This window comes from Oncorhynchus gorbuscha, linkage group LG03 (assembly GCF_021184085.1).
Source record: "Oncorhynchus gorbuscha isolate QuinsamMale2020 ecotype Even-year linkage group LG03, OgorEven_v1.0, whole genome shotgun sequence".
In the NCBI taxonomy this organism is placed as follows: Eukaryota; Metazoa; Chordata; class Actinopteri; order Salmoniformes; family Salmonidae; genus Oncorhynchus; species Oncorhynchus gorbuscha.
Window position 1 is genome coordinate 52,973,248 of NC_060175.1, and position 25,191 is coordinate 52,998,438.

Sequence of the window (25,191 nt, forward strand, 5' to 3'; positions counted from 1 at the left end):
GCTATTTGTATCAGTGACAATACTTAGAGATATCAGAGAATGTGGTCAGTTGGCACAAAACCCTGTAATTGTGTCAGCATAAAATTGCACCAGCCTCCTAGACTGAGGTGGCAGAGAACTTCTGGATCTTGTCATTTGAATTGTACCACAAGATCTACAATCTGTCTGAAACAATATTTTATCACAATAAATAAATTGTTTTAAATGGTTGTTTGTTCTCAGTCTAGTAAAAATCTAACATGCAGTTAAAGAATGACAAGGTGGTTTGTGCAACCTGGGATTTATTTAAGAACCAACTGAACATGAATACTCTAGATAAGATGTTCCTAACAGTCAAACCAGATAAGCCACCACTCAGAACATGACAAAGTCCAGCATAGTTGATCCTGGTATCCAACAAGAATTTGCATGAAGTGTCTCTGAATAAAGAACCCCACAAATTAGGACTGTGGGATTTTATGAGTGTGCTGGACAAAGCATTTAACCATCAAGTACATGAGGATTACTAGAGTAGACTGTGGGTGAAGGATTTGGTTCCGAGCAATAAAGGATAGAATGACAATGTAACTGTATATTTACATTACCAGAGCATAATGAACTGAGTTAACACTATTTACAAACTAAACTGCAAAGATAACATGCAAGTCAAACAATTGTATCAACTGAGAACGACATGTAGAAGTCACGTCATATCAAATATCCACATACAAGTGGTAATCCTTCCAATTTTCATGATTTCAAAATTCAGACATGATTTTCCATTTCCTGTTCATCCCACCAATAACCACACTTAAACTAAATTCTGTGAACATTAAGGTTTCTAGCAATAATTATAATTATTAGGCAGTTGAAAACAAATTCAAGAGTAGTTCTATAATGTAGGTAGTCCCATTTCATTTGTCATGTGCTACAGTGTCAATGACCATGAAAGCTTGACTTGAAATAGTTATATGTAACAAGTATTTGATATGATGCATTCGAGAAGTTCTCACTTTTGTTACAATAGAATAAAACAATATAAAAACTCAATAGCATTGAAAATTATCTTCAATGTTCCACCACTAGCCAATTTAAAAATGTTTGCTTTCTCTTTACAGATTCCCTGAACATCAACTTGTTTGACTGTAATCTAAAGTGTTAATGCAGTTCCTGTACATGCTTTCTCATAAAGGTACAGAAGAGTCTGAAAGTGTCAAAAAGGCAAGTTCTCCTTAAATAGTCCAGTGGTCAAAATTCAATGAAGTACCCAAAGATGTAGGATGTGGTCAGTGCCAAACCTCTTGTAGAACCAGTGTACAAACTACGTGTTGACAGAGTGGAAGAGCCGGAGCTAAGCACAGAGATAGAGCAGCTCTATAGTAGAGACATGAAGCCATTATCTGTGGAATCCTGCTGGTCAGACCTTCGGGAGCTTTTGCTGGGGTTGGGCGTGGTTGAATACTTGGGTGGGTATCGGATGAAGAGACGGTCCTCCTCCTTCTTGATCCACCGTAGAAGCTTGGTTATGGCGTTAATGGCACAAGCCTTAGTCACCAAGGGGCTGAAGCAGGTGTACAATTCAAATTTACTTGTGACCTATAGGAGGAAAAAGGACAAAGATGCAATAAGCAGTCTTAGCAGATCCATTTCAACAGTTTTAAATACTTTGTAAATTACTGTTATGTTCCATTGAGCTGAGAAGTATGCCGCATGAATGCTAGCAATAATCCAAAATAGCTCACTTCATATCTACACCGGAATGCAGGTCATTGAGACCAAGACTCTAGACAACATCCTGTACAGAGAGCTTCTTGGAGCTGCCCATAGTAACACTTCCACGTGTAAATCCTTGTGGGAGTGACATACCCAGGCCAGCAGCGTTTCCCTCTCTGCCACGTGGTAGATGAGCTTCAGGGCCCTGGAAGAGCTGTGGATGCGACCGTGCATGTACCGGTACAGGTCCAGCAGCCTCATCCTCTCCTCCTCTGTGCTGTAAGGAGCCTCCATCTCTGGGCTGAAATCAACAGCACATCAAATGTAATTTTTAAAAAAGACAGCAAGACATCAGACATTATGCAGGGCATTTGGAAAGTATTCAGTCCCAATGGATTTTCCCCCACATTCTGTTACGTTACAGCCTTATTCTAAAATGTATTAAATTAAAAAAGGATCCTCAATCTACACACAATACTCCATAATGACATCACAATACTCCATAATGACGAAGTGAAAACAGGTTAGAAATGTTAGCACATTTATTAAACTTAAAACAATACCTTATTTACAAAAGTTCAGACCCTTTGCTATGAGACTCAAAATTGAGCTCAGGTGCATCCTGTTTCCATTGATCATCCTCGAGATGTTTCTATAACTTGATTGGAGTCCACCTGTTGTACATTTAATTGATTGGATGTGATTTGGAAAGGCGCACACCTGTCTACACAAGGTCACCCAGTTAACAGTGAATGTCCGAGCAAAAACCAAGCCATGAGGTCGAAGGAATGGTCCATAGAGCTCCGATGCAGGATTGTGTCGGCACAGATCTGGGGAAGGGTACCAACAACTTTCTTCAGCATTTAAGGTCTCCAAAAACACAGTGGATTCCATCATTCTTAAATGGAAGACGTTTGGAACCACCAAAACTCTTCGTAGAGCTGGCCGCCTAGCCGAACTGAGCAATCAGGGGAGAAGAGCCTTGCTCAGGGAGGTGACCGAGAACCCGATGGTCACTCTGACAAAGCTCTAGAGTTCCGCTGTGGAGATGGGAGAACTTTCTAGAAGGACAACAATCTCTGCAGCACTGCACCATTCTGGCCTTTATGGTAGAGTGGCCAGACTGAAGCCACTCTTCAGTAAAAGGCACGAAAGCCCGCTTGGAGTTTGCCAAAAGGCACCAAAAAAGAGACTCAGACCATGAGAAACAAGATTCTCTGGTCTGATGAAACCAAGATTGAACTCTTTGGCCTGAATGCCAAGCATCACGTCTGGAGGAAACCTGGCACCATCCCTATGGTGAAGCATGGTGGTGGCAGCATCATGCTGTGGGGATGTTTTTCAGCGGCAGGGACTGGGACACCAGTCAGGCTGGAGGGAAAGATAAACGGAGCAAAGTACAGAGAGATCCTTGATGAAAACCTGTTCCAGAGCACTCAGGACCTCAGACTGAGGTGAAGGTTCACCTTCCAACAGGACAACAACCCTATGCACACAGCCAAGACAACACAGGAGTGTCTTCGGGACAAGTCACTGAATGTCCTTGAGTGGCCCATCCAGAGGCCAGACTTGAACCTGATCGAACATCACTGGAGAGACCTAGAAATAGCTGTGCAGCGACGCTCCCCATTCAACCTGACAGAGCTTGAGAGGATCTGCAGACAGGAATGCGATAAACTCCCCAAATACAGCTGTGACAAGCTTGTAGCGTCATACCCAAGAAGACTTGTGGCTGTAATCACTGCCAAAGGTGCTTCAACAAAGTACTGAGGAAAGGGCCTGAATACTTATGTAAGTGTGACAGTTTTTTTAAATAAATATGCAAACATTTCTAAAATCACGTTTTTGCTTTGTCATTATTGGGTATTGTGTGTAAAACAATTTAATTCATTATGTGGAAATAGTCTAGGGGTCTGAATACTTTTAGGAATGAACTGTACATGAAAATGGAATTGCCAAACAGTGTTCAGCAAAATATACATGTTTGCTTCCCCAACTTTGATCAAGCTCTAATGTAAGTTCGACTGAAATGTTAGCCTGTCTATCGCAGCATTGCATGGGGAATATTTATTTCCCCAGTTGTATAAGATTTTGCAAGGTTGTGTTCACTGGTACAACTCGTCTAATAAGAAACCCAAAGCTACCAATCAAGATAAATAGGTCACTTGGCATGCTTTTTCTTACAGTGAGAACTATACAATCGTGTTAGTATCATTATAGATATCATGCGCTTTCAATTTCTATGATTCTTTAATAATACTATGGTAAAATGCACAAGGCCACTGGAGGATGAATATGATCTGACCTGAGGCACATGTTTTTTCTTTTACATATTACACATCTCCCCTTTGACATTCCTTTTTTGAGTAATTATATTTGAAGGCTAATCTGTCTGCACATTAAAACACATTGCAGGACCAGTATCCAGAGAATATTTAGTCCAAAAAGTATATTTAAAAAATAAAAAAAATGTGAAAAAGAAGTTGCATGAATCATTCAGACGTGAATCATTCAGACGTGAATCATTCACTGGGTGAAGGTTACAAAAGCACAACAGAATAGATAGCACCTACCTGGTGAACTGGGTGAGCTGCTTGTGGTTGTCTGGCACGTCAAAGGGCTTGTACATGAAGTGCCTGAGGTCTGAGACGCCCACCTGGCTCACGCTGTAGGAGTGGGCCTTGGCTATGAGGCTCAGGGAGCTCTGAGCCAGCATGGCCACCTCTATCCTCCTCTTACACTCTGCCACCGCATAAAATGCCTCCTTATCCGTGGAGAGCAGCAGCAGACACACAGTGCATTCTGGGGGGTCCAGGTAGGAGATGTAGGCATAGAAGTAACAGTCAGGGTTAAAGAGCGGCAGGCAGATGGGAGTCCAGATCTCTCCAGCCTGGAAGGCAGAGGAGGCCCCAATGAGGTTGAGCAGCAGGTGGACGTCAGCAGGCTCCAGCCTGGCGTCCTCTATCACCGTCTTCTCCTGGACGATGGTGAGCAGCTGGTTCTTGGCGATCAGGATGGAGAAGACCAGGTTGGGGGTGATGGCCTTCTGCAGGATCTGGCTGAGGGAGTCCCTGAGAGAGGAGACCAATGGCAGGCAGTGCACCGCTGCCAGCAGGAAGCTGGGGTCCGAGTCCACCAGGTTGAGGAGGCCGTCTAGGATCTTCTCGGAGCCGGCCAGTAGTCGCCGCAGGTCATAGTTCTTCTTGTGTTGGAAGATGCGAGCGATGCTGGCCTGGGTGAGCATGCTGATGATCTGGTAGTAGACGTAAAGGAGCTCACCACGCAGCTGCTTCTCTGACTGACGGCTGCTTGACACAGACACCAGCACCAGAGGACCCTTCTGCATGAACACCACTGTGTGCCCATCTGAGGGGGGTAGAGGGTACAGACATGGAAGGGAAAAAAAGGATGTAAAGCTGTACAGGGGGAGCAAATAATGATGAATAAACACCTATAGTGAGCAATTCATTACACTTTCAGTAACAGTTATTGTCACAGTCATGAACGTAAGGAAATTCTAGAAATTCTCACCTGAGTAGACCGAGCGGATCATGTTGTCACTACTCTGGACAAAGGACACCAGTGCCATCATGACTCCCATGGTAGACGACAGAGCCTCTTCACTGCCGTAGCGAGAGTATATGGGCTTCCCTGCTTCACTCAGGACAAACACATGCTTCCTGTGCTGCCTCCAGCTCTCCGCTGTCACGTCTTCGTCACGGTGGGATGGGGGGGCCTCTGGGGCGCCAGTCTCTGACAGTGGAGAGGAATGCCTCTTCACTCCCAGACCTTGCTCCTCCAATTTACCCCTGGCCAAAATAGTGACAATAAACTCCCCTGAGTCATCCTGCCCATTCTCAGCTGAAACCTCCTCTGGGACAGTCTCTGGTTGACCACCTGAGCAGTTCTGATATTCTATCTTACTGCACACATTAGTCTCTTCCTCTTTTACCAGAACAGGAGCCGGTCCTAGATCCTGGTCAGGAGCTGCTTGTAGTCCCTTCTCTCCCATAGAATCTGATGTAGGTGGATATGTAGGCTCCTCTAAAGTCACATTGGTGTTTTCGTCTCCTCCCACTGTTCCAGCAGACTCAGGAACTGGGGGATTGTCAGAGGGCAGGGCTGGAATGTGATAAGAAGAACCTGAAAAATCAGACAATACTCAGTAAAATAATCACAAACACTGCAGATCTCCCTACTTTCTGTGTGGAAGCATTTCAAGATCAGCTACATTGCCATTAAACCTCTTAAGTCAATCTCTGCAGCCCAACGGGGAATCTAATTAGCATAATACAACAATCCCTATAAAAATAGTATGTTGAAGCTAGAGATATGTTTTTTTGTATGGACTGCGTCTCAATCCCCGCAGCCGCCGATATAGGCATTCCGCAAAAGTGTCTGTCAGATATAGGACAGACGCTTCAAAACAAACTTCCTTCTGTTTTTCCATGTATGAATCTGTAATTCAATGCATTTCTATGTGCTAATAGCAGTAAGGCCAAATTCAATATTTCATCAAATATGTTGTGTATATATATATACACACACACACACACCTAAAGAGGTCCTAAATTTCCAACGGAAATATCTAAATGATCCTTGGTATGACCATCTTACAACAATTCTATATGTTAGTTTAGTAGACTCTAGAGGGTTAATGATGAGCTAACTTTCATTCTCGATTAGATGACATAAGGCATTTCATTACCAGTTGACGGGATGCAGTCAGCAGAGGGTGGATCACAACTTGTTATCTCCTCTGTCTCTCCTTTTTCTTGACTGTCATCTCTCTCCATGTTGACATCACAGACACTGTAAATCACAGAAAACGAAGCGCTCATTGGCAGACTAGTCATTTATTTGATATTCAGTTAACAGTTCTTGTCATCCTACAACAGCACACCACTTGGGATCGAGCTACGCAGCTGGCCACAAACTGGTCATGCAAGTAGCTAACGCCTAGATGACGAGCCAGGTTAAAATGGGTCAGCAGATATGTGGCTTTAGCTTCGGTAGCAAGCACTCAATGGCATCTTTATAAGATTAAATCCCCTGCAATGAGAACATAGCTAAGTAGCCGTATGTTACTCGCAACGTTAGCTTTTGCTACTAATAACGCTTTAAAACTTCAACTTGAGTCGTTCATTTCTTAAAACAGCTAAAGCCACAGGCATGAGGAAGCAAATGTGCATCTAAACCAGGGCATCTTAATGTTAAATTCATCATTTGGAACTAATATATATATATATATATATATATATATATATATATATATATTTAGCCGTTAGATGCTTTTGGGAAACCGGGCCCTGAACACATACATCATCATCATCATCATCATCATCATTGCAATGCTAGGTCTAAATGAAAACGCCTTGTAATTCTTAAAACGCCTTGTTATCATAGCCAACTACCGTAAGGTTTAAATGAAAACGCATCTTATTCTAGCTACTTGGATGAATTGACCTACCTAGCTAGCAAATAAGATAGTTAGCTAGGTATGATTTATTTAGCTTTTCTTCCTGCATGTTTTTATTGCAGGCTACCCCTCACTACACACACTAGCAAGCAACAGACATTCCAGTGCTCCCGAAAACCCCCGTTTTGACGCACACTGACATACCTTGAAACATTGTACAAAAAAACAAAGCTCACCTACGTTTAAATATTCCGTTGTTAAATCGTGTATAACGTGAATTTAGGCGATATAACTGGTAGGCAAATTGCCGAAAAACAATTTTTACACTCACAACAGCACATCCGGAATCCCAATGGTGACAGCAGATAGGATACGTTGGCCAATGGTAATTTAGATGGAGCAAGTAATAAACCAATGAGAGGAGAAACTCCCCCTCCCAAGTCAGAGTGCGTGCCAGGGCAATTGGGCCAGGGTTCCGGTCGAGAAGCACGGTGTCGACTGCTCCTATAGTTTTGCTACAGTACTGCAGTTTAACCAAAGCTTTTTATAACTAACGTTATAAAACGGACTCTCTTGCACATGCACTGGACGGACTCAAACTACAAACTCACATATACTACATTGACACTCCAACACGCATATTGACGCCACAGACACGTTCACATTCCATCACATACGCTGCTGCTCTATTTTATTATCTATGCATAGTTACTTTATCCCAACCTACATGTAACATATTACCTCGACGAACCCGTACCCCTTGAATATAGCCTCATTGTTATATTATTGTGTTACTCGTTAGTCCTTTAGTTTATTATGCAAATGTTTCTTAATTTATTTTTTAAAAACCGGATTGTTGGTTAAGGGCTCGTAAGTGAGCATTTCACGGTAAGGTTTACTCTACACCTGTTATATTCGGGGCATGTGACAAATAATGTTTTTGACGAAAATGAAAACGTGTCAATTTGTCACTTTCATGAATTTTGAGTAATAAAGTGTTCAACTACTTAAAACATTGGCCCAATCTAGGTTGTGCCTTTAGATTTTGAAAAAATAAACTAAGATTTTTTACTTCTCTCATTGGAAAGGCGACTGCCGACTGACTGATCTACAAATCACCTTGCGTCATGAATAAATACTGATTATTAGTTGAAGATCAGTCAGTCAGTCAGACTCTACCAATGATACATGAAGTGATGGGAAAGTCAGCTCTTTTAACGGACTGATCTTTTCGACTCATTCAGTCAAAAGAATGAATCTTTCGACTCATTTTGTTCATTTGAGTCAGTAATTCCCACAGCATGCAGACCCCCTTGCCGATGGACAATGAACTGAAAACTCGAAAGAGTAATGAATCTACAAGCCTCTCGTTCACATCCCATTCACCATAGCGGGCAGGCAGGACCCCATTCCGGCGAGCTGAAAACTCAAGTCATGATTCTAAAAGCATGTCGTTCACCATAGGGGGCTTATTGGAGATGTCATTTGTGACTGATACTTTAAACAATGTACATTTATTGATATACAAACAAATACATGTTTTATACACTGGTTGTGCCGCAACCGGACTAGATTGTGAACGACTCTTTCCGCAATGCATTACTTGAATGCCAAACGATTCGAAGTTCGGGCTGTGTATGTTTTGCTGTTACAAAGCTGTGTCCATCGATAACATTCAATAATCAATTATTTGCATTCATTCTTGCACCATGTGGTCAATTATCAGTTCTAGACATGTATTTATATTCTCTGTGCTCATGATCTAATCCTGTGCGCGAAAATGACACAGACAGTTGCTGGTCGGAGCAAGTCTCTGGAGCCGCTGAGCCAGAGGAGCGTGTTTTAATCCTGCTCGATGATCTCATTGTGGCCAGCACTAGCAGGTTAAACGGATGACTAAAATGAACGAATTATGACTCGAGTTAGTAAAAAGAGAAGTTAAAAAATAACGATGAATTCGCAAACACTACATCATGGTTTTGATGCTCTCGAGCACGGCCACAGACTTCTCAACCCACCTGGTCTGCTTCATCTGTTTCGCAAGCGTCCCCGGAAGTCTCGCGATGTTGCGTCTCTGGGTTTAGAAAGCCTGATATAAGTAGATAACACTAAAAGCAAATATTTACATCTGTGAGTTCACTCAAATATTTTTGACGAATTGTAACAGTCAGCCATAACGTTAGCTGGTTTAGGTAAGGCATGTTTTTTTGACAAATCATACACGTTGGGTGGCGTTTTATAAAATGGAAGAGCCGTGGGATTTCGAGGTTTTATCCCGTATTGTGGACGGGTTTGTTTCGTTTCTTTCCGAGTTTGTGGATGACTGGTTGGCTAATGATATGAGAGTGTCAATATTCAAGATCCTGTTTAGCTGGCTTGTTGTCAGTCTCATTGCCATCCACTTCGCTTGGAGAGTTTACGGAAACACTGTGAACGATATGTATTACCGACAAGGTGAGCGCTACAGGAAACTAGCTAACATTCATCATATAATGGTTTGCCACCATGGCGTTTAGGTCTATGCTAGCTAGCCACAAGTAACTACACTTTAAAACGGTGGTGATTATGTGAACGCTTCCATACAGCCGTTACACAGTAAGTAGTGTAAAGCATATAGCACAAGAGGATGTTCGTCCAACCGATACTTCCTATTCTTGATTTGAGTCCATGTGCCAGACCACAACAATTGGGTAATCGGGCTCATTTGGGCCGACAATGTTTCATATTGATTTTTTTAAAATGTTGTCCCTAGAGTTCAGGGTTGCCAGGTCCAGCAAAAAAAATGTATTGAATAAATGACTACTCTAAACCAGAACACAAGGCCTGAAACTGCAGCAATAGCGGAGTTGTCACATTTAGCCAATTAACACTTTCCATAACCTTGACGGAATTACGAAGGAATCTTGATTTTTAACGACCTTAGAAGCAAACGTTTTCCCATTAAAATAAGAATTATTGCGAGCTAATGTGACTAATAAATAAATACACTTCAAAAAACGAATGTTAGGCTATTTTCTGGCAATTGTGTCAGATGTTAAGACTACACACCGTTAGGAATGGTTTATTGGAATATTGACTTGTCCATAGGCTAGGCCCACTGACTAAAATCTGGGTTCATGATTGTGATTCCATTTTGCCATGGTTTGGCTAGTTCGATGCAGGTAGGCTACAGCCTCTAATAGCCTACACAGTAGATTTAGCAGCTTGCTTAGCTCAAATTGGCATTCAACATGAATAGCAAGGCGATCTCGTGGTAAGAAGTGCTTCAGATGCCCAATAACTACCGAGGATTTCAGTCACTGAATCAAATATTAATAATATGGATATGAGCTGCAGCTAGCAGTATTCAAATTATTTTTCACAGAAACAAATCCCTCAGAATATATATTTGGTATACTTCTACTTTCCATTATCATTTAACTGATAAGACAACACTTGATTATACATTCTTTTGCTGACATATGATGGGGATTCCTGGGTTGCAGGTTTGCCTGGGCTGTGGTCACTGGGCAAGAAAAGTTGACTGATAGGGGGTGCTGTGTTGAAGCCACTGTTCCTCCATCTTGGCACTCTCCCACCACAGTGGTGTAATCTAGTGGTTCCCAACCTTTTTCGTTTACACTACCACCGACTGAATTTTGTCTAACCAGAGTACCCCTGAAGTACCCCCTCATTTGCATTTTACCAGTACGCACATGGTCTCATGAGCATTCAAGTACATCCAGTATCCCTGGTTGGGAACCACTGGTATAATTTAACTAAGTAAAAAATACTTTGAAGTACTACTTAAGTATTTTTGGGGGTATCCAGAGCTTGATATTAAGGCTTGTCCACTTGCCCAGGGCAAGTACAAAAAAAAGTAGGACAAAAAGCACTATCAAACAATTTAGGCTACTCTGATCAGAATTTGTTCATTCTCCCCCGGGTGCAATGTGTTTTGCACTGTCCTCTATCTTCCCAATATCTGCGGAGCACAGGCTGTCAATCATGCAGTCGGGAGATGCGTGTTTGAGATCACAGTAAGCTTAACCGCATTTTGTTCATATTCGTTGATAGTGAGTTATTTGCCCAGTTATAGCACATTTCTGGTCAGCAATGAAAATCCTGGAAAAGTCATGGTGTGTGCATCACCTGCGTGTGTGCCAGTGGGCCGTTTCCAGAGGAGCGAGAGACATTGCGCAGCAGGTAAATTATATACAGACTAACTAGATAACAAGCCAAACTACACAATATGTTCAAATTGTCTAGGTAAATATTTAGCAATTGGCATGTATTAATGTCACTTATGTCCTAAAATTACTTTTCACCGGCACTTTTGTGTAACCGCAAATTGCAGACATGCAGTTGATACGGGGTGCGAATTTTATGAAACCAATGCTGCATACTCAGGTTGTAAAATCGTTAATCAAGCACTCAAAATTGGCTAGTATTCTCCTCTATTCAATACAGGCCATGTAATTCTGACAAAGTACGAAAATATTATTAGAATAGCCTAATTGACAAGTAACTCCTATGCTGTGAAGATCTACCCTGTACACTGAATATTTTAGCCTTACAAATAGATACACATCTTAGTTAGCTACCTCGCCCACCTTGGCCATTTGATCCCAGGTTCATTGAATGAGGAATATTATTATTTATTTTACAAAAGTATTTGGTTGTAATTGTAATGTTGTAGGGTGGCCAACCATCCTCCAGGAGAGCTACTGGATGTGCAGGCTTTTGCTCCAGCTCTGCTCGAACACACCACATAGTCAAAAATCAGCTGCTCAACAGGACCTTGATAAGTTGACTCTGGTGTGTGTGTTTGTGCAGGGTTGGTTCAAAAGCTTGCACACCCAGTAGGTCTCCAGGTGGAGGGTTGATGGACATGTTTTATACAGTAGGCTATCCATGGTATCTGTACTTTACTTGACTATTTATATTTTTGACAACATTGACTTTTATAGCACTACTTTCCTAAAGAAAATATGTACTTTTTGCTCCTGTATGTTTTCATTGACACCCAAAAGTACTCAATACATTTTGAATGCTTAGCATGGCAGGAAAAGGGTGAAATTCACACACTTATCAAGAGAGCACCTGGCCATCCCTACTACCTCTGCTCTGGCGGACTCACTAAACACAAATGCTTTGTTTGTAAATGATGCCTGAGTGTTGGAGTGTGCCCCTGGCTATCCGTAAAAAAAGAATTGTGGCGTCTAGTTTGCTTAATATAAGGAAGTTGAAAGGATTTATAGTGTTTTGATAGTGAAGTATATTTAAAACCAGATGCTTTTAGACTTACTCAAGTCATTTTCTATCACAATTTGGGTACCTTTTCCACCACTGCCAGTGTAAAACATATCTTTTGGAAGCTTTAGAAATGCATTTATTAATGTCAACATTTGTTTTTACAATGTTTATTCTATTACAGACAATGTATACTTACATTTTTTTTTTTGCTCACATAATGTAATAACATTGAGATTACTAATGTTACTGTCCCCACTACAACAACAAATACTTATATACATGTAATTTTGTTCTTGAAATACTGTGGAATTCTATTGATTTTCTATTGAGGACTGCTCAGGTGTGCCAATATGGCCGACCGATGGCTTCAAAGCCTCAAAATGGTCGGCACATACAGTAGCATCAGCAAACCAGGGTTTATATACATCACTGATAACACTCACCTACCTTGATCAATGATACAATTTGAAATAGACAAGATCACGGTGTACACATTGTTGGATTACTTCATGTAGCAAAAAAAAAAAAATAATTGAATAACTGACCATTTGCGAATTCAAATGAACCACTTGCAACAGAAACATGGACGTTTAGAGGACATGCATTGTCTTCCAAGTCGGGAATTGAGGAAGTATCAGCAAGTAAAGTTTGGTCAAATTCCCTGTGCTATGCTTTACACTGGGAAAATTTGTTTTGCATGGCCCAGTGCCCCGGGTGGGCAGTTTGCTCATTTTAGACCAATCCATTGGTCCTGAAATGAACTCTCCACCCACTCGGGGCACTGGGCCATGCAAAAAGAACTTGACCACTACCTACTATGTAACTGCTATATGGAAGCATTCAAATACCATGTAGTTTCAAATTGTAACTAGTTCTATGTCTGAAAGCCACTGCCATGTAGCTTCAACCGCAACTGGATTCTGACAGGACATTGGGCTTTGATATGTATAAACCCAATGTCCTGTCAAATTAGAATCCAGTTGCGGTCGAAGCTAGCAGCCATGTATTGTTGTGCTCTAACATTTTAGGTACTAGTGGACAGAATGGAGGCACACCTGACACTGCACCTCACCGCAGTGGATGGTAGGTGTCCAAGCATCCATGGGTCTCCCTCCAGGTACCCATAATACTGACTTGTTCTCTACAGTCACAATAGTGTCGTTTTCTCTAGCTATCCAATGGATTCCACACATTTGATTTTCCCATTATGAATTTAGTTGTTAACGCTAGTTGGTTGCTTGCTACTATTAAAAGCAGTGTGTACCTACATTTAAAAAAACCTTTACAAATGTAGATAGAGGATAGAGAAAAGCTGACCCACCTATATCATTTGGGATGCTTTTAAGGCGCACATTAAGGAAATTATAATCTCATACTCTGCAAAAGTGAAATGTAAGTTAGACATTTTTATTAAAGAGAAATAAAATCCCTATTTTTGAGAAAGTCCATAAACATTTTTTATTTACAAGGTAAGGAAGAAAATAACATTTCTGAACTTAAGCACGAATATGATATTTTACTTTTGAAGAGAGAAAACTACTATAGGCTGAACGCAAATAAAGCATACTACTTAATGGTAAACATCTCGCAGCCCTCAAAATGAATACACGCCAAAAGTTATAATTTTAAGATAAAGATGCGTTAATTAGAAACAACTCAATTAATGACAATTTTAAAAGGTATGAAAATCTATATAAATTAGAAACAATATTTCACTTTGAAAAAAAGATTACAGTATATGTGCAGTATGGTATTTTGGAAGCAGGTTTTGCAGATTCATACTGCATTTAATGTACTCTAACTCCAGTTATACTACAATGTACTGCAGTTATACTGCACTCTGACTGCAATCTTTTTATTTTCTTAAGGGTTAGACTGATCTTAGCCTTAGACTCAACAACCCTGAATCAATTATCAGTGGACGAAATAAACACTAAAAACAGACTTGATACATATCAATCGAACTGTTTATTAAAAATAGACACACAAATACAAAATGTTCGGAACACCTTCCATAATATTGCCTTCAGAACAGCCTCCATTCATCTGGGCATATGGACTACAAGGTGTGAAAAGTGTTCCATAGGGATGCTGGCCCATGTTGACTCCAATGCTGCCCACATTTGTGTCAAGTTGGCTGGATATCCTTTGGGTGGTGGACCATTCTTGATACACACGGTAAACTGTAAACTGAGTGTGAAACCCAGCAGCGCTGCACTTCTTGACACACACAAACCGGTGCACCTGGCACCTACTACCATACCCCGTTCATAGGCACTTAAATATTATGTCTTGCCCATTCACCCTCTGAATGGCACACATATACAATCCATGTCTCAATTCTCTAAAAATCCATAGCTTTTCAGAATTCCCTGATAAATATGTACACATGGAAAACTAAAAAGGCAGAAATCGTAAATTACTTGGTAATAGGAAATAAATTTATTTCCATGACCGCATTAAAAAGCAATTTGACTGACCAATGAGTTTATATTTTTTCTAATACATGCATTAAATCTTCCTATGAAGAAATTTCGATTCAAAATCTTTTGAACATCAGAAATCTTGAGGAAATCCTATTTGAGTCACAGAATGATATTCATATGTCAAGTAAGACCAACAAAACCTTAGAGAGCCTATCCAACTGACTCTTAAAAAAACACTAAAAAAACTATTGGAACAAAGACAAACTGATATTGGCACAAGATGGAGGGAATGTTGGAACATAACTAATGAAATTACAGTTAATGAAAATGTATGTTTAATACAGTATATAAACAAATATATAGAATGTATTATACGGGGCACAATTAGGAAATTCTACAGCAAAACCTAAAGTCTTAGGGTAAAACTAACAATGACTCAATAATCCATGCCTTCTGTGAATGCTGCAAAGTCCAAAAGTTATGGGTGGAGTTAAAGTTCGCTGTCAAAGTATTACAATGTAAATGTACTTTTAATCCATCTGTCTGCATATTTCAATATTTTTTTTAGGCCATGTGGCAGAGAGTGATCGGGGTGTGAGCAGGTGGGTCAGGGCAGGTGTGGAGATGTACAGTTGAAGTCGGAAGTTTACATACACTTTAGCCAAATACATTTAAACTCAGTTTTTTCACAATTCCTGACATTTAAACCTAGTAAATATTCCCTGTCTTGTGTCAGTTAGGATCACCACTTTATTTTAAGAATGTGAAATGTCAGAATAATAGTAGAGAGTGATTTATTTCAGCTTTTATTTCTTTCATCACATTCCCAGTGGGTCAGAAGTTTACATACACTCAATTAGATGTTTGGTAGCATTGCCTTTAAATTGTTTAACTTGGGTCAAACGTTTCGGGCAGCCTTCCACAAGCTTCCCACAATAAGTTGGGGGAATTTTGGCCCATTCCTCCTAACAGAGCTGGCATAACTGAGTCAGGTTTTTAGGCCTCCTTGCTCGCACACACTTTTTCAGTTCTGCCCACACATTTTCTATGGGATTGAGGTCGGGGCTTTGTGATGGCTCTCCAATACCTTGACTTTGTTGTCCTTAAGCCATTTTGCCACAACTTTGGAAGTATGCTTGGGGTCATTGTCCATTTGGAAGACCCATTTGCGACCAAGCTTTAACTTCCTGACTGATGTCTTGAGATGTTGCTTCAATATATCCATATAATTTTGTGAAGTGCACCAGTCTCTCCTGCAGCAAAACACCGCCGCAACATGATGCAGCCACCCCCGTGCTTCACGTGTTCTTCGGCTTGCAAGCCTTCCCCTTTTTCCTCCAAACATAACGATATTCATTATGGCCAAACAGTTCTATTGTTGTTTCATCAGACCAGAGGACATTTCTCCAAAATGTACAATCTTTGTCCCCATGTGCAGTTGCAAACTGTAGTCTGGCTTTTTTTAATGGCGGTTTTTGAGCAGTGGCTTTTTCCTTGCTGAGTGGCCTTTCAGGTTATGTCGATATAGGACTTGTTTTACTGTGGATATAGATACGTTGTACCTGTTTCCTCAGGCATCTTCACAAGGTCCTTTGCTGTTGTTCTGGGATTGATTTGCACTTTTTGTACCAAAGTACATTCATCTCTAGGAGACAGAACGTGTCTTCTTCCTGAGCGGTATGACGACCTGCGTGGTCCCATGGTGTTTATACTTGCGTACTATTGTTTGTACAGATGAATGTGGTACCTTCAGGCACTTGGTAATTGCTCCCAAGGATGAACCAGACTTGTGGAGGTCTACAATTTTTTTTCTGAGGTCTTGGCTGATTTCTTTAGATTTTCCCATGATGTGAAGCAAAGTTTGACAGTAGGCCTTGAAATACATCCACAGGTACACCTCCAATTGATTCAAATGACCAATTAGCCTATCAGAAGCTTCTAAAGCCATGACACAATTTTCTGGAATTTTCCAAGCTGTTTAAAGGCACAGTCAACTGAGTGTATGTAAACTTCTGACCCACTGGAATTGTGATACAGTGAAAGATTATTTCACTTATAAGTTTGTAAACAATTGTTGGAAAAATTACTTGTGTCATGCACAAAGTAGATGTCCTAACCGACTTGCCAAAACTATAGTTTTAACAAGAAATTTATGGAGTGGTTGAAAAACAAGTTTTAATGACTCCAACTTAAGTGTATGTTGTCATTTGTATGTGTTTTTCTACTCAAAAATATATTATAATTAAAACAACAAAAAGCAGTAGGTGTGACTCCTTGTGATATTGTTTTCTATCTGTCAGGGAGAGTGCTGCAGGGGACACCATCAAGACACACCGTGAGTGACAGACGGGACATAACAAGTTGGACTACATTCTACTTGTTCTCTGTCGAATCAGACTCAGTGCTGCTGAGTGGACACAGACTTGATATGTTGTGCCTTTTCAAATGGGCTGGAGTTCATTGATGAGGTGGGCCTGCAGACGCTTCCTTACTCTACGCTGGAAAAGTATTTTTCCCGGACGGTTGTCATGAAGGGGTAACTAATCAGGCTCAGTTTACATCCAGACAGCCACACCATGCGATAAGCTAAGATATTCTCTCATATGTCATATCTTTTTAAATATCATATTTTAAAATGAAGCTTATGTAAAAAAAAAATACCACCTTTTGATTGGTGAGCCATTAAAATATCTATCCAAGTCTATGTCCTCTGATTGGTTGAAGATTGAACTGAAATGTTATTCTAATCTACCGGTAGACAGAATCTGAAAAGACTCGACAACTGCTGTGAGTTGTGACTGCTGTTATGTCCATAACATATTAATGTATGAATAAGGAGTTGTTTTTATTTCCACTGGAGCAAGGCTACATAGTAATCCATGAAGAGTGCGCTGGAGAAAGTGGTCAGAGATAGAAGCCTTACATTAAATGGCAGCTCCCCTCAAACTCTTGATTTCTTTTTCTAGACAGACTCACCTTATTATAGTCGTTGTACACCCCTCTATGGCTGGAACCTCCATACTGAGAAGGAGCAAATGCATGAGGCCTCTTGACTGTCTTCTGATTTAAAGTCACATTTAGTTTTTTTTAAATTCTCTAATACGATGTCCAGCACACAACCCACGATTGCTCTGTACAAGAACACTCTCCACAAATATCCACAAATAACCAAAAAGTAAGCAATTTAGGCTATTCATTAGACATAACTGACTGCGACTTTTTAAAATTAAACGTGGACTTCCAGAAGGGCTTGCTGGAAAGGGGTATAATTGGCAAGGTCAACTTCGAAAAGCTGAGCTCTGAATATATTTAAGTCTACTCAGTATGGATTCATACTGAAATGTGTGCTTAGCTGCTTTTGGGCCCTCGTCTTCATCAACGACCAGACACGACTATGGGGATTGGTGGGATCAGCAGGATGTACACATCCATCACATTGGTACCCATTAACCCTGGTAGGAGCAGTCACTTCCCACCAGACAGGTGTGAAAAGGTGAAGGAATCATTGTTAATGAGGATGCCTCAGTGTCCAGCCCCTGTGCTCGTGCTTCTTCTCCAAGCCCTGCGTCTATGACCGCCCCTGCTGCCTCAGTTGGCCGTCTTGACCATCTGTCCCACCACGCAGGAACGGGGGACCCTTCGGAGGGAGTGCCTCCCAGCACCAGCCCCACTCGCAGAGCTAGCTCTTGGTTCTGCCCACCACACCCCTTGCCTGTCAACTGCGCAGTGGGCTCTCCCCCAGCCAGCAGACGGTGGCTCCCCAGCCCTCCCCACGCCAAGCACCTGCATGGCATAAATCCCAACTCACCACGCCCGTCTTGGGCCCCAGCTTCAGAATCTCAGCAGGCAACTAAGGAGGGGGCTCGTCACGGGAGCTGGCAAAGTGAGCCAGTAGACCATAAAGGCGAGACAGACTGTACGTCCCCACACACCACTGGCGACAGCACAACTGGACGGAATCCGAGCTCCCCTGCACGTCGCCCTGCGCATTCCTGAGCAATACTGTTGGAGCCAATCACAGCATTGAGAACATATGCCACCCTGTCTGACTGCTCTCCAGCCTCCTCCCACCGGGGAGCTGAGCGTCCAGGGACCTGCTTGACTGAGGTGGGGAGAGAGGCTGCGGTTAGCCCATAGCGGTCCAGCACCGACCAAATCTCCTGAGGCCACGCCTCAGTCTACAATATGGGGCCGCTGGGCTTTTAAGTCCAGGGGATCTCAGATAACATCAGACAGAACCAGGGCCACCACCTGTTTCGAAAATGTTAACAGGGATAATTTATTTGACCACAATATAAAAGTTAATGTGCAAGTCCGCCTCCCTTCAATAACGAGGGCATGGCGTACAGAGTTAAGCTCCTGAATGGTAGCCCCAACACCAAGACAGTCTGTCTGAGTGTAACATTCTGTTTTTCTTGAAGAGAGATGAGTGGGACTGGGGAAGGCAAGAGTGCAGACCCTCCTACACGTGTGTTAAATGTCCAATGCAGCAGAATGTATCTATCAAATCATTTCTGGGTAACAATTAAGTCTTACTGTGATTGTTTAATTAAACTGATGTAATAAAAAATGTGGGGAGAGAAAAAAAAATGTTATTGGCATAGTTTTGAACTATTTCTCATTGGTCAAACTAATTTATTGCACAGTGATGTCACCATCGGTCAAAACAGGTGGAAATTTAAGGCAGTCTTTTCAAACAGCTCTTACACTAAATGGGCATTATGCTATTTTCACAATTTAACAGTATTATTCCAACTTCATAGTGTGAAATATGTATAAAATACAGTAAAATCAAGTGTTTGACTGCACTGGGCTTCAAAGATATTCATGGACACCCTGTAGCTTCAGTGATTCAATTTAAGTAATAACTATATAGTTTGTTCAACAATTAAATTGTGGTAGTAGTTAGGTATCAATTTACCTGAAATTAGTACATGCAACAGGTCAGTGTGCTGGCCAGCCTCTTGATACATTTGGCTGCTACCTGGGCATCAGTATCAGCATCTGGCAGGTTGTGTTTAGCTCCCTCCATCACTGTGATCCGACTTCCATCCTTCAACCACGTCTGGCTGAGGAGAAATTAAAACAGATGAGAAGAGCAATTAATTTACCAACCAACCCATCCCACCCACAAACACTTGTTTGAGTTGTTTACTCTTTCCCATGCTGCTGTAATGTCTCCTTTATCCCGTGTGGCACTCTCTCACCAAGTGGTCTCCCACAATCCTCTCTGCCTCTGCAGCCAAACCTAAAACATTTTTGCCAAAGCCCACAAGGTGAAGGTTATTTTTGAGCGTGAAGCTGTGGCCATTCACTAGGAAGGTGTCCCCTGTACGCTCCAGACCCCGCCGGACCACAATGTCTGGTTGCACACCTGTAGCAAACACCTCCCGTGCCCGCATGTCTGAAAACCGTGGATCCCCTTACCCCCCACAAGGGCCAGTAAAGACTAAGGCCGATGCAGGGACAGAACACGAGCCATCAGGCTGTCCTATCAGGGAGAACAAAGCCAAAACTAAGTTTATGGATCACAGGGCCCCCTTTGATGTTTCTGCTGTTGTGATTGTACTGGTCATTTTTGTATGTGCACACCAAAAGACACACCCAAGAGATTCCAGATAGAGACAAAGGGGCCTACTAGTTGACCTTCTGTCCCTTACCTTGAGATGTCCACACAACACATCAGATAACCACATATTCACTCGTCAACTAAATGCTAAGACTCAAGTCATTATGAGAGAATCCTAGTGAGGTTGCCTACACAGGGTATGGGGAACCTCTGGATTTCCTCTGGATTTCCTCTGTGTGAGAGCTGTGTACTTGCAGAGTCAGCAATAAAACATTCACTTTATCCTATCTGGTTTTCAATTGAAAGGATGGCAAGGCTGTTCAACCTGTCTTACATTTACATTTAAGTCATTTAGCAGACGCTCTTATCCAGAGCGACTTACAGACACGACTTGTAACATTGTAGATCTTAGTTCTTTATAAGTTTCAGCTTACTGAAGGCACGTTCACCTCCAGCAACTGTTACAGGCATTGTACAGAAGATTCGCAGTGCAACGCACACCTCTCCAAAAATGCTCTGTAGCTGCATCTTGTGGATGGCATTTAGGAGCTCTTACAGGAGAAAGACCATCTGAAAAAGTAGCAACATATCGTCCTTCGATGTCGCACTTCATTTTCAAATCCATTTGTGAGATCTTTGGAGTACTTGTCTCAATTTGTGGCAAGATGTACAAATTTGGTTTTCAGTCATTTTCCTAAATGTAAGTATTGGTGAAAACACTTTGTGTATAGCTGCACTCGTGTGGAACCGCGTGTCCAAATGACTGATTATACTATCCAGGGCCACATAAAACACTGTGTTGCAAAATCCAGTGACTGACTTCTATTCATCTGCTATGTCATCTTCAGTCTCATCAGGGAAACGTTTTCTTTTTTTCTGGCGGCTCCTCTGTTCACTGAATAGTTACACCCATTTAATTTGCCACCGTGGAGGATTCTGCCAGGAGAGCGTCCCATTGATTATGCAGAGCCTGTATTTCTTCCTGTACTGCCTTAATGTGAGCTGCTTCCATGTCCAGAGAAATATTTCCCGACTGAAGAATTAGGCTTCTATTCTCAATACACTGCAAAACTTTTACCCAGAAAGTGAGCAGGAAGATTGCCTTGAAAGACATGAAGTAGCTTTTCAGACCTTTTGCCTCAGATTTGACTTGGTTTGTCAGGCTACAGGTAGCAGGGCCTTGATGATAGTTGGTAAATGAGTTGCCACTCGTCGGACAGCAGCATACGACACACTCCATTGCGTCTGAAAGGCGGTTGAGACCGCAGCCAGTCTTTTCCTTGAGAATGGCCCATTGCTCTGGGCTGGCACTGAACAGATTGGCGGTTGAGCCAAAAAAGGTTGATACTTCTTGGCACAACCGTGCTGCATGTACACCACAAGTTGAGTATGTGGCCAGTGGATTTTTTTTGCAGTATCTGTACTTGAACTACCTACACTTTCCCTGACATATTTGCACCATTATCATAGCCTTGACCACGTCAATACCATGTCCTTCCAATGCACTCAATCATTTCAGAAATGTCACTGCCTGTCTTTCTAGCAAAGTCTTTAAATTCAAGAAAATGTTCAATTATTTCCCATTTACCTGTTCCCTGAACTTTACATTTGTGTACATGTCTCACCAATTATACATTTTGCTCAGTATGGGAAATGTCGGGAGTTGCATCACATATAACCGAGTAAGAGATTGCATTTTCTCTTTCATAAAGTATTGTTTTCAAAACCCTTGGACCACATATTCCTATGAACTCGTTTTGGCTCTCAGGGCTGAGGTAATGAGTCAGTCGTGCTCCTTTCTTTTTGTCCCTGACTTTCTGTAAGTGCTCACGTAATAGCGGGTCATAATTTGACAACAGTTCAAGTAAGCCTACAGTAGGGTAATGTCCATTATGCACAACATCAAGATTAAGTGAGTTCCCCCCAGAATGGCAGATTCCTAGATGCTATGTACAGTGTCACATCAAATGTATTTATATAGCTCTTCTTACATCAGCTGATATCTCAAAGTGCTGTACAGAAACCCAGCCTACAACCCCAAACAGCAAGCTATGCAGGTGTAGAAGCACGGTGGCTAGGAAAAACTCCCTAGAAAGGCCAAAACCTAGGAAGAAACCTAGAGAGGAACCAGGCTATGTGGGGTGGCCAGTCCTCTTCTGGCTGTGCTGGGTGGAGATTATAACAGAACATGGCCAAGATGTTCAAATGTTCATAAATGACCAGCATGGTCGAATAATAATCACAGGCAGAACAGTTGAAACTGGAGCAGCAGCACAGCCAGGTGGACTGGGGACAGCAAGGAGTCATCATGCCAGGTAGTCCTGAGGCATGGTCCTAGTGCTCAGGTCCTCAGAGAGATAGAAAGAAAGAGAATTAGAGAGAGCATACTTAAATTCACACAGGACACCGGATAGGACAAGAGAAGTACTCCAGATAACAAACTGACCCTAGCCCCCCGACACAAACTACTGCATCATAAATACTGGAGCTGCAGGACTAAATTAGAGAGATGGGTAGGAGCAAGCCCATGTAATGCTTTGTAGGTTAGCAGTAAACCCTTGAAATCAGCCCTTGCCTTGACAGGAAGCCAATGTAGGGAGGCTAGCACTGGAATAATAGAATCACATTTTTTGGTTCTAGGTAGGCTTCTAGCAGCCGTATTTAACACTAACTGAAGTTTATTTAGTGCTTTATCCGGGTGGCCGGAAAGTAGAGCATTGCAGTAGTCTAACCTAGAAGTGACAAGCATGGATTAATTTTTCTGCATTTTTGGACATAAAGTTTCAGATTTTTGCAATGTTACATAGATGGAAAAAAGCTGTCCTTGAAACAGTCTTGATATGTTCTTCAAAAGAGAGATCAGGGTCCACAGTAATGCTGAGGTTCTTCAGTTTTATTTGAGACGACTGTACAACCATTAAGATTAATTGTCAGATTCAACAGAAGATCTCTTTGTTTCTTGGGACCTAGAACAAGCATCTCTGTTTTGTCTGAGTTTAAAAGTAGAAAGTTTGCAGCCATCCACTTCCTTATGTCTGAAACACATGCTTCTAGCGAGGGCAATTTTGGGGCTTCGCCATGTTTCATTGAAATGTACAGCTGTGTGTCATCCGCATAGTAGTGAAAGTTAACATTATGTTTTCGAATGACATCCCCAAGAGGTAAAATATATAGTGAAAACAATAGTGGTCCTAAAACGGAACCTTGAGGAACACCGAAATTTACAGTTGATTTATCAGAGGACAAACCATTCACAGAGAAACTGATATCTTTCCGACAGATAAGATCTAAACCAGGCCAGAACTTGTCCGTGTAGACCAATTTGGGTTTCCAATCTCTCCAAAAGAATGTGCTGATCGATGGTATCAAAAGCAGCACTAAGGTCTAGGAGCACGAGGACAGATGCAGAGCTTCGGTCTGATGCCATTAAAAAGTCATTTACCACCTTCACAAGTGCAGTCTCAGTGCTATGATGGGGTCTAAAACCAGACTGAAGAATTTCATATACATTGTCTTCAGGAAGGCAGTGAGTTGCTTTGCAACAGCCTTTTCTAAAAATGTTGAGAGGAATGGACGATTCTATATAGGCCGATTTAGTTTTTTTTTTTTTCTGGGTCAAGGTTTGGCTTTTTCAAGAGAGGCTTTATTACTGCCACTTTTAGTGAGTTTGGTATACCTCCGGTGGATGGAGAGCAGTTTAAAATAGGAGGGCCAAGCACAGGAAGCAGCTCTTCCAGTAGTTTAGTTGGAATAGGGTCCAGTATGCAGCTTGAAGGTTTAGAGGCCATGATTATTTTCATCATTGTGTCAAGAGATATAGTACTAAAACACTTCAGTGTCTCTCTTGATCCTAGGTCCTGGCAGAGTTGTGCAGACTCAGGACAACTGAGCTTTGAAGGAATACGCAGATTTAAAAGGAGTCCGTAATTTGCTTTCTAATAATCCTGATCTTTTCCTCAAAGAAGTTAATGAATTTATTACTGCTGAAGTGAAAGCCATCCTCTCTTGGGGAATGCTGCTTTTTAGTTAGCTTTGCGACAGTATCAAAAAGGAATTCTGGATTGTTCTTATTTTCCTCAATTAAGTTGGAAAAAGGGGATGATCGAGCAGCAGTAAGGGCTCTTCGATACTGCACGGTACAGTCTTTCCAAGCTAGTCGGAATACTTCCAGTTTGGTGTGGCGCCATTTCCGTTCCGTTTCTTGAAGCTTGCTTCAGAGCTCTGGTATTTTCTGTGTACAAGGGAGATAGTTTCTTATGAGAAATGTTTTTAGTTTTTAGGGGTGCAACTGCATCTAGGGTATTACGCAAGGTTAAATTGAGTTCCTCAGTTAGGTGGTTAACTGATTTTTGTCCTCTGGCGTCCTTGGGTAGACAGAGGGAGTCTGGAAGGGCATCAAGGAATCTTTGTGTTGTCTATGAATTTATAGCACGACTTTTGATGTTCCTTGGTTGGGGTCTGAGCAGATTATTTGTTGCAATTGCAAACGTAATAAAATGGTGGTCCGATAGTCCAGGATTATGAGGAAAAACATTAAGATCCACAACATTTATTCCATGGGACAAAACTAGGTCCAGAGTATGACTGACAGTGAGTAGGTCCAGAGACATGTTGGACAAAACCCACTGAGTCGATGATGGCTCCGAAAGCCTTTTGGAGTGGGTCTGTGGACTTTTCCATGTGAATATTAAAGTCACCAAAGATTAGAATATTATCTGCTATGACTACAAGATCCGATATGAATTCAGGGAACTCAATGAGGAACGCTGTATATGGCCCAGGAGGCATGTAAATAGTAGCTATAAAAAGTGATTGAGTAGGCTGCATAGATTTCATGACTAGAAGCTCAA

The 25,191-nt window shown here is 41.7% G+C and overlaps 2 protein-coding genes and 1 pseudogene across 7 annotated transcripts; 1 reads left to right on the plus strand and 2 right to left on the minus strand.

Moving 5' to 3' along the window:
* Window positions 1–263: 263 nt before the first annotated feature.
* LOC124031544 (vacuolar fusion protein MON1 homolog B-like) lies at window positions 264–9,167 on the minus strand. 5 transcript variants are annotated; one of them, XM_046342926.1, is made up of 6 exons: window positions 9,130–9,167; window positions 6,401–6,504; window positions 5,224–5,835; window positions 4,266–5,058; window positions 1,846–1,993; window positions 264–1,575 (listed from the first exon to the last, which is right to left on the minus strand). In XM_046342926.1, the coding sequence occupies exons 1-6, from the start codon at window positions 9,141–9,143 to the stop codon at window positions 1,354–1,356; spliced, it is 1,893 nt and encodes a 630-aa protein (XP_046198882.1). In that variant the 5' UTR covers window positions 9,144–9,167; the 3' UTR covers window positions 264–1,353. The 5 variants fall into 5 exon arrangements, with proteins under 5 accessions (XP_046198882.1, XP_046198883.1, XP_046198884.1 ...); XM_046342927.1 differs by lacking the exon at window positions 9,130–9,167 and adding an exon at window positions 7,352–7,504; XM_046342928.1 differs by lacking the exon at window positions 9,130–9,167 and adding an exon at window positions 7,443–7,499.
* Window positions 9,152–19,297, plus strand: LOC124031548 (T-cell leukemia translocation-altered gene protein homolog). 2 transcript variants are annotated; one of them, XM_046342937.1, is made up of 3 exons: window positions 9,152–9,565; window positions 15,341–15,374; window positions 17,073–19,297. In XM_046342937.1, the coding sequence occupies exons 1-3, from the start codon at window positions 9,355–9,357 to the stop codon at window positions 17,113–17,115; spliced, it is 288 nt and encodes a 95-aa protein (XP_046198893.1). In that variant the 5' UTR covers window positions 9,152–9,354; the 3' UTR covers window positions 17,116–19,297. The 2 variants fall into 2 exon arrangements, with proteins under 2 accessions (XP_046198893.1, XP_046198891.1); XM_046342935.1 differs by lacking the exon at window positions 15,341–15,374 and adding an exon at window positions 13,375–13,429 and having other exon boundaries at window positions 9,160–9,565.
* On the minus strand, window positions 18,125–20,174 carry LOC124017144 (annotated as a pseudogene).
* Window positions 20,175–25,191: the final 5,017 nt, after the last annotated feature.